The sequence below is a fragment of the Natrix helvetica genome, assembly GCF_964273705.1.
Source record: "Natrix helvetica genome assembly, chromosome: 1".
Classification (NCBI taxonomy): Eukaryota; Metazoa; Chordata; class Lepidosauria; order Squamata; family Natricidae; genus Natrix; species Natrix helvetica.
This window is the reverse complement of record NC_138548.1, coordinates 258,294,982-258,304,044: the sequence shown is the minus strand read 5'-3', so window position 1 is coordinate 258,304,044 and position 9,063 is coordinate 258,294,982. Positions and strand designations below refer to the sequence as shown.

Below are 9,063 nucleotides of genomic sequence, written 5' to 3'. Positions count from 1 at the left end.
TTTATGCTTTATTGTCTCTGGCATTTATATTCTCTACGCATTGTGTGCAAATTGTGTCTCTTATGCAACATGGACTTACTTTCCAGCACAGTTCCTCTAACTTAAGGGGGATCAACATCAATTGAGCCCGGAGACTACATTGTGCTTTGCTGTTCTTTTATATGAGATTTTTTTAAAGTTGCAATCTGTGATTTGAATGTTATTTCCCCATTATCTCACTTAAACCTTTAAATGCAACTGCCTAAAGGTTGTTATATGTTCTTTCCTTTTTTAAAACGACTAAGTCTATTTCTTGTAACATTGGTCTATCAATCCATCCAAGAAGTTGCTCAGGAGCCACATAGCCTTAGCTGTCTGCACTGTCTACAGTATGTCAACAGGTGGCAGCATAAGGAAGGAGCATAGGCTGTGTGCCTTTTCTTATATGCCTTGACAAGGAAGAAGTGCTCCCTGAAAAAAGACTACTAAACCACAACGTGGAATTAGTATGTGTCAATCCCAAAGGCTTCTGGAAAAGAAAGATTGGGGCTTCCAACCTTGCATTCTCCAGATTCAGCCCTGCACCAGAGCCTGCTGACCCAAACAATCTATCAACTCAACCTTTTAAATATCAGGTCCAAAATATGAGGATAAATAAAATTTCAACAACTCAAAAATATTTTATCACAATTGCAGGCAACAATTATATTACCCAAATCTTGCAGAGGGAGCATTTATATTACACTAAAATACACACATCATCCTTTTATATACTGAATAGTCTCTTTTCCCCCAATTTATCATATATACATATAGTATATTTGACATTTCCTGCTACAGAAACAGTCTTCGTTTTTTCTTTGTTTAGATTAATGGAGTGTCCAATATTTTTGCAAATAAGCTCTCAGGTAATTTTAGGATATCTGCCAGCACAATCATTCCTCCAAGTCCTTCATGGGTCATGAAGCAAATTCTTCATGAGGCATTGGTAGTACATCCCAGGTTCATAGTTCAACAAGAGGTTGACTTCGTCATGAGAACTTTGATTTCAATATGATTCAAGCCAACAATTTCTTGTCTTTCAATGTTAGGCAGTAAGGAGGAGTTCAAGATTCAGCCACAGCAAGGCATGTCAACAAATATAGCTGAGACTTGCTTTTCTATTGTATTTTAACCCCACGGCTGTGCAAAATAGGAAGCGGAGTCTGGGGAAATGCCAATTAAATGCTACCTGAGATTTGGATTCCAATACAATGCAGCCATCCCACATAAACAAGGATCATAAAATCCAGAGTCAGGCCAAGTGGCTGCTATTTCTTCACGCCAAGTAGTACAGATGCCTTTACTTTACAGAACAGTTACTTTATCTCTTTATCACTTTTCTTCCCTTGAAGGAAATTCCATATCACTTGATTGACCTTGTCAGGCTGCTCCTCGGGTAGCCAATGGCTCGTGTCTGGGAAGAAATGTATGCAATAGCTGCCTTGGAAATAAGGCAGTATCTGATTCACCAGCCCTTCTTCCATGTATGCATCCTTCTGGCCCCAGAGCAGCAGAGTGGGCACCAAAATATCTTTGCGCTTTGGCGGTATCCAGCTGTAAAGGCAGGCACATGTTGTTAATCATTAAAATGAGCCCTGGGTAATTAATAGCTTGCTGCTTTTACATGCTAAAATGCTTTTACATGATTACAACACCCACCCACCCAGGTTTCATGCACACCAATCACTAAGAAGAAGCTAGGAGGATTTGTTAAAGACAACATGTGCATATTTTAGCATCATGAATGAAGGGAACTATACATATCCCGGGATAATGTTATAGGATCCAATCTGGGTCAGTCACTGGGACCAGAAGTTTGTTCTTCTGAGATTTCAGACTCGTGCTGGAGCCTATCCTCGGGGAACTTCTCTCTCAGCAGAATGTGTACTTTAGCATCAGCCTACCACCCAATAATTCCCAATTTTACTAGAAATGAAGGTCTGTCAGACTGCCTTTCAGAAAGATCGCAGGATTTTCTCAATCTCTGGCCTGACATATTAAAAGAAACTGGGTTTTAGTTCAGACAATCCCAAGGGAGGGAAGAAAGGCTGATACTACCCAAGACCAGAGCCCAGGTGGAGTGTTCTCCCACCTGAGAATATTCCTGTAGTAGTTAATGGGTGGAGTTAAGGCATTAGGCCTTGACAAATTATACAAAGTAGGGCTGCAATTCATCTGTGAATCAACATTCTGGATTCTTGTCTTCTCGCATATTGTGCCCACTTTTATTATCTAGAAATAAGAGAAAACATGTAGTTACGGGTCAGACACATATCCCTCTTGCATAACACCAGGTCTTTTGAGACAGAGCAAACCACTGAAAATGCTTTTGAGAGTTTAAACATTTATGCATAACATTTATAGCCCCCTTTTTCTTTCTGTAAGGAGTGTAAGTAGAATTTGCACATCCATTTGTCCCATGGGGTAGTTTAACTGAGAGACTGTGACTGGCTCAAAGTGAGCTTCTATGATTGAAGATACTGTAGATCCGAACCTAAGATTTCCTGCAGCCCTAGTCCAACACCTTCATGATTAACACCGCACTGGAACTCTTGAAGCAATATGAACTTGTCTGATGTGTTTATCTTCCTGAATTCTGGTTTAAAGGGACTAGATACCTGACAAAGCTGCTTCACTCTTTTGCCTCTGTGACTTAATCCAGAAGTATGGTTGCGTTGGCTGCAATTAAAGATTTCTTAACACCCAATAAAACAAGGAAAGACTGCAGAGTCTTGCTTCTAGAATGGTTCTACTGTAAGCCTTCTACCCACAGCAGCCACATGCTTCCATGAAATAAAACTATATGTTACCTGCATTTCTGTCTTCCCCACCTGTACTACCTGTAAGTGTCTGTACACTGGGAAGCACAGAGGAAGCTGTATATACTCTTCAGTGGGTTGCATGACCAGCAAGTATCAGCCAAGGGGACTGAACAGAATGGGATTTTTGTTTTCTCTACATTCGCATTTTGAACTCAAACTTCCTTTTGCCAGCTTCTCCCTTTATCTGTTGTGGCCCGGCAGCAGAGCTGGCAGCAGACTCAGACAGTGAGGAGGTTGGGGAGGAACATGGGCCAGTCCTGGAGTCTGGAGAAGGCTCTGATGAGGGCTCTGTGTCAGAGGTAGAGACGGGGCTAGGGCCATCTGACAGTTATTGGCTACCTTCAGAATCGGAGATAAGTGGGACTGAAGAACAGTTGGAGTCTGTTCTCGTTGTGCACATGGGCAGAGCTGTCAGGAGAAGGGAACAATTAAGGAACAGAGGTCGACTTGGCAATAAAGGCACAAGGAGACACTGAATGGCCCCTCCCATAGGGAATAAATAGGAGCTATAGACAAGTGCTGTTTGCAGGAGACAATTAGTTCGTTAGTGTGAAGATTTGCTTATTTGAGAGACTCCTTGCCAAATATTTCCTTGTACAGCATTGCATCTAGAAGCTATTGGCCTGGCAACTATCCAAGGACTGATAAGGTCTGTGGTTGCAATTGATCCTTGAAAGACTGTTTGCCACGACTTTGCTGGATGTGAATGCTAGGAATTCACATAAGCCAAATAAAAAGGGTTTTTTTTTTCGCGACAAGGAGTCTGTTTTGTGATTTGGGTGAAGCCTAAGTCATAACACTCTCTGTCCCCACCAAACCTGGTCCCATCCTGTTCAGTTTCTAGAGTCATCCTGCTGACAGATGGACAGGCAGGCCTGTCCATCTGTCATTCTGTTGTATTGGAAAGACTACTGAGGATCAGAGCAACACAACTCTAGGCAGAAATCCAGGAAAATACACAGCAGGCTCCTCCTTCTATTTCTAGACATATCAGAATCTAAGCATTTCATAACATCTTTCAGGTAATTAGAGCTGTTGTTTGTTTATCCCCAAGTCCTTCATGAAACAAATTAACCTTTGCCTCACATTCCATGGAGTTCTTTTATCACTGAAAAATCCTCTCTTCACTCCACTCTTGTCTGCTCTGTGGAGACAAACTTAAAACATGGAACAGCTTCATGGGAAGCACCATGGAGGGAAGGAGTCTGATTTTTTAAAAAGAAAAGCAGATGGCATCAAAGGGTTCAGATGAAACCAGGAAACCTGGCAGAGGGACCAAAAGAAGAAAACCACCACCAATGCAGTATGACAAACCCAGGCTTAAAGAAATTACCCATAGTTTCTCCCAGCAATTACTAGATGTTTAATTTAAGCTTACTCTTTTAGGAGAGTAAGACCAAGGCTCTTTAGACCAAGAGGTTACACATTTTCAGGCTATTCCCTAATCTTTACTCACATGGAAGTCATCCAAGGAGCACAGCCATTCCGGTATCTTTGGTAGTTGGAACAGGAATATGTACATGGATTTAATAATTTGGGTGAGATTTTGGGGGAAATAATCTGCAAGATTGAAAAGGAAAATAATCTGAGGCAAACAAGCAATGCTTAATATATATAAAACATCTAAAAAAGGCCATCCTGAAGAGCTAAGAAGCCTCACTGGAGTTATTTAAGATAATTTTCAGATTATGTTTCTCTTGATGCCCTCTGGATACAAACATCTTTAAAACAGTTGAAAAGTCAAATATTCAGTTTGGATTTCTATTCTTAGCATTTGGATCAGCTGCCAACCCAAGCAAGGGAAACAACTGATATTTTACAATGAATTCTGGGCCAACGTGCTATACAATTAAAGCTTCCATCAAGACCGAGAACCTTTTTTTCAGCCCAGCAACACAACTCGATGTTGAAGAAGCACAAGTCACTTTAAAGAGGGTGGCTGACCCACAGGGTCAGGATTTTTGTCCTTTTTGGGTAGATTGTTCTCTTTTTTTTGGTATAGAAGAATTTTCATCATTTTAAACAGGCCCATCCTATTTTAGGGCTCACTCTATAAAACCCCTTGCTGGAGATGAAAGTCAGCAAACCTCAAAACTTCCTCCCTCTTCTTACTCCAAGTTCTTTACCAAGAAAGATTGGCAATCCTGAATGTGATGGCATTGCTATTTGGCCTCCACTTCACTTCCCTTTGGCCTTTATTCTCATTCTAAACCGGGTTTAGCACTGTCTCAAATCCCTCATGCCCAGTTCCTGAATTAAAGTGCTGCCAAGGTGAACCAATATCTGTATCTATTGTCTCCTAGCTACTTACTCTGAGCCACAGCTACTTTGTCATATGTAAATGTGCCACACTCATCTGGTGCATTTTTAGTAACTTGGACCAGAGGCCTCTCTAGACATGACAAACAGATCGGTCTGGGGTCTCAAGTTGCCCAGCTCTAGCTTACTGAGATAGAATACCTGATTCAGAAAAGGCTTCCTTCCTCTATAACAGCGGTTCTCAACCTGTGGGTCGGGACCCCTTTGGGGGTCGAACGACCCTTTCACAGGGGTTGCCTAAGATCATCGGACAACACATATTTTCGAAAAAATACGGAAAACATAAAATAATTTTATGGTTGGGAGTCACCCCAATATGAGGAACTGCATTAAAGGGTCGCGGCATTAGGAAGATCGAGACCCACTGCTCTATAAATAGTCATGCTGTGGAATAGTCCAGCCAGATCCCAAAACCACTCACTATACAATTCCAATGGCCACTGAACCCTGAATAAGGAATCCCTTATGGTAATCCCAAAGACACAGAAGATTAGCCTTACCGAAGAGAACATGTGCTGGAACACCATTCATAAAAATCAGCTTCTCCACCATGTTAGGATAATTGGCTGCAAATTCACAAACAATTGCTGCTCCCCAGTCATGACCTACCAGGATGCACTTGGGATCCCCTAAAGAACAAAAGAGGAACAACTTCCAGGAGGAAAGAAAGCCTGAACAAGTATCTTGGCCATCAATTCACTCTGTCACAAAAAGCTCCCTGAAGTAGTTTTGAAATATTTTTGAAAGCTTAGCCAGGAAAGCAACAGCAAGCGTGCCCTTCCCACTCCCACTCCCACTCCTCCCACACCCAAGAACAGGGAGCTATTATAGCCACTATTATAGCAGATCAGATTCTCCAAACGGGGGGGGGGGGGGGGACTTCTTACTGAACTCACCATCTTTTTCATTGGAGCCCAGGGCTTTGATGACATCTTGTATGTCTTCCAGAATAATATCCCTTTGATAGCACTCCCAAGCCAGTGGTGCATCCGAAAGGCCATAGCCCTTCAAATCAAGTGCCACCACCTTAAAGGCTTGGCTGAACTCCTTTAGTTGATGGCGCCATGAAAACCTGTATAATATATACCGAAACCACATAGAGGTAAGGAAAAAGGACAGGGAAAGATTCCCTTGCCATCACGTATTTTCTTAGCATGTTGATGTCATATTGACCTCCCAGTTCACTTGATTAGGAGTCATTATATTCCACCGGACATATATTTTACATTTCATTTGACATGTAGCTAACACTAAATAAATGTATTTTGCAATTGTACTTAAAATTGAATGCCTGACAATTATTTATAGTGGCTTTTAGGAATGTAATTCCAATTAGCTGAATATCAGTTCTCTCTTGGTAATTTCCTGTCCCAATTATGTCATGCATCTCTCCTACATTTCTAATATACCATGTGTATGATATCTTTGGACTTTTTTCTGGCTATGGACATGATTGCACAGTTATTCCAGAAATTCATTTCCTGAGTACAGATGCATTAACTTACATATGCTTAAATCTAAATTTGAAGTTCATTATTGTTCAAATCCAAGATGATTGCAATTTTGGATTCCTGCACATTGGGTTGTTAATGTATGCCAACCCTCAGTTTAAAACTGTCTGCATGACCGTGTTCTACCACTACCACAACAAAGTAAGACTTACCAGCTCTGGGGAAATCCATGCAAAAAAAGCATCAGGCAGGCCCCTTCTTCGCCAGCTGTAACGTAGTGGAGCCGTATCCCTGACTTCTCAAATGTGCCAAGACAAAGAAAGAAGTAAATAACACACCGTTATGCAAGAATCATGTGAGAAAGCACATTTTGCCTGCAGAGATTTGATCTACAGCTAGAAACTGGGTAAGAAGCGATGACAAAGTCCTCTTCTTGCATTCTTGACAGCAGCTGCCATTCAGAACAGAAATTATTATGCTAAACAGGCAGGTAATCAAGGCTTAAGACATGCCCCTCCCAGCCTTTGAAATATATTTCTTAGCACTATGCTCCAAGACCTTATCTTCACATCTGAAGTGAACTTTGATTAATGTGATCTCAGTAAACTCTACCTTTACTTAAGCAGACTCACCTTGAGGGTCAGATACTTGTGTTCACCATAACAGGAATCAGTGAGGATCTTTGGTGGGAGCCTTTCAATTTTCCGGAACACCCGAGTTGGGCCCTTAGTAAGTATCAGCCTGAACACCCACATAGAGTAGAAAAGAGCAGCAATACAACCACCACCGTACAAGGCCAACTGCATCACAATATTGGAGGCCTTCAGCATTAAGCGAGTGGGCACCAGTAAGGAGCGATAGAGAGATGCCATTTTTTGGATATAATCCTGGGTGAAAGGGAAGATTTTTTTTTCTTTTAGGTATTTTAGTTAAAACAACACAGTTTTAATTCCAAATAGCATTAGACACCAGCAAATACTTCAAGTTACATCAATTGCAAACGACTCCCAGAGAAAAGGGGATTCCTGTTTGCCTCTGTGGCTTAGGATGTGCAGGATGCTGAAACAACTGCTGAATAGAAAACAAAAATCCATATCCAAACTCACTCTGATCACACCCAACCCTTCATTTGAATGCTATGCAGCTTCATAAAGGGCAGCCAGGATAATAAGAATATACTTTAGATAAATTTGCGGATAACACCTCTAAAAGGGAATAGAGAGCATCACCTGGCTGGCAGGAGAAATAAATGTACATTAATTGACATTTTCCACAAGGACCATAGTTGCTTTCTTTCAGAGAAGGGGAGAGCTGTAAATTCAAAAATTAATAACGTTTCTATTTAGGTTTTGCAAAATGATACCTCTTATTCAACTTTGCAAAAGCCTTCGCGCTTTCCTAAATTCTTTTGTTTTCCTTCTCCACCTCGAAACGATCTGACAGATTTGCCGAAATTGCTTCTCTCGAACCTCTTTACCCACAGGGTAAAACCAGGGTTTCCTCGGGGAGCTAATACCACAGGACCGGTTGCATTCACATGAACTCCGACGTTAAAACGCGATTGGCTACATGGTGGAGCCGCGTGTCGTGCGAACGCGGACGTCCAGACTACCGAATGCCAGCCAGTGTCAAAGAGCTTGGGAGTTCGGCATGCCCCGACCCCAATCTACGAGACAGTTACCCGCACAAACCGCAGCACGAATCAACGAGGGTCAAATGCCCAAAGCTCAGACGTCGCCCCAAATCCCAGCTCCGACCTTCAGAGAAGCGGAAGCGCCGCGCTTCCTCCGTTTAAAGCCAACTTCGCAGCTCCGCCCCACCAAGCGAAGGCTGGCGAGGGCGGTGAGAGCGCCCACCGGCGGGCAATCTCCGTTGCCGCCGCAGGCTCCACCCGGCCGCCTCGAGGTTGGCAAAGACGGCGAGTTGGTCGCTGCTCCGGGGAAGATCAGCGATGGCGGCCGGGCCTGGATCTCGTCTCCAGAGCCCAATTGGGAGGGGTGGTGGTGGTGTGTGGGGATCGGCTGCTGCAAGAGGCCAGAGATCGGAGCGAGAGGCGTTTTGTTTTTAAGGCGGGAGCAGCACCCGCAGCCTCTCCAATTGCTGGCAGGTTTGGGGTAGACTCCAAAATATTCTTGACTCGGGACATGGTCAGGTTTTTTTTTTAAATGCTGGAATAACAGAATGACATAATAGCGGAGATGGACCTTGGAGGTCTTCTCTAATAGTATAGCCATGAGCTATTTATTTACTACTACTGGAGTGAGCAGCAGCTTTGAGCTTTGTTCTCCTTTTCTCTCTCTACATTTATCCTTGGGGAAAAAAATCTTTCTACTTTTAAATCAATTTTTTTAAAGGCGCAGGCCCGCCCTTCCAAAAGCCCCAGGAAGGCCCAGCTTCAAAGTTCATCTAACGCAGCCAATGTAGTCGAGCCTCTGGCATGCTGGGCAGCC

At 42.8% G+C, this 9,063-nt stretch overlaps 1 protein-coding gene across 3 annotated transcripts; it reads right to left on the bottom strand.

Moving 5' to 3' along the window:
* Window positions 1-626: 626 nt before the first annotated feature.
* On the bottom strand, window positions 627-8,608 carry EPHX3 (epoxide hydrolase 3). Of its 3 annotated transcripts, none has more exons than XM_081957797.1 (8): window positions 7,977-8,608; window positions 7,246-7,500; window positions 6,826-6,908; window positions 6,059-6,234; window positions 5,663-5,791; window positions 4,300-4,403; window positions 2,114-2,253; window positions 627-1,575 (listed from the first exon to the last, which is right to left on the bottom strand). In XM_081957797.1, the coding sequence occupies exons 2-8, from the start codon at window positions 7,483-7,485 to the stop codon at window positions 1,338-1,340; spliced, it is 1,110 nt and encodes a 369-aa protein (XP_081813923.1). In that variant the 5' UTR covers window positions 7,486-7,500; window positions 7,977-8,608; the 3' UTR covers window positions 627-1,337. The 3 variants fall into 3 exon arrangements, with proteins under 3 accessions (XP_081813923.1, XP_081813921.1, XP_081813922.1); XM_081957795.1 differs by having other exon boundaries at window positions 8,295-8,608; XM_081957796.1 differs by having other exon boundaries at window positions 7,246-8,608.
* Window positions 8,609-9,063: the final 455 nt, after the last annotated feature.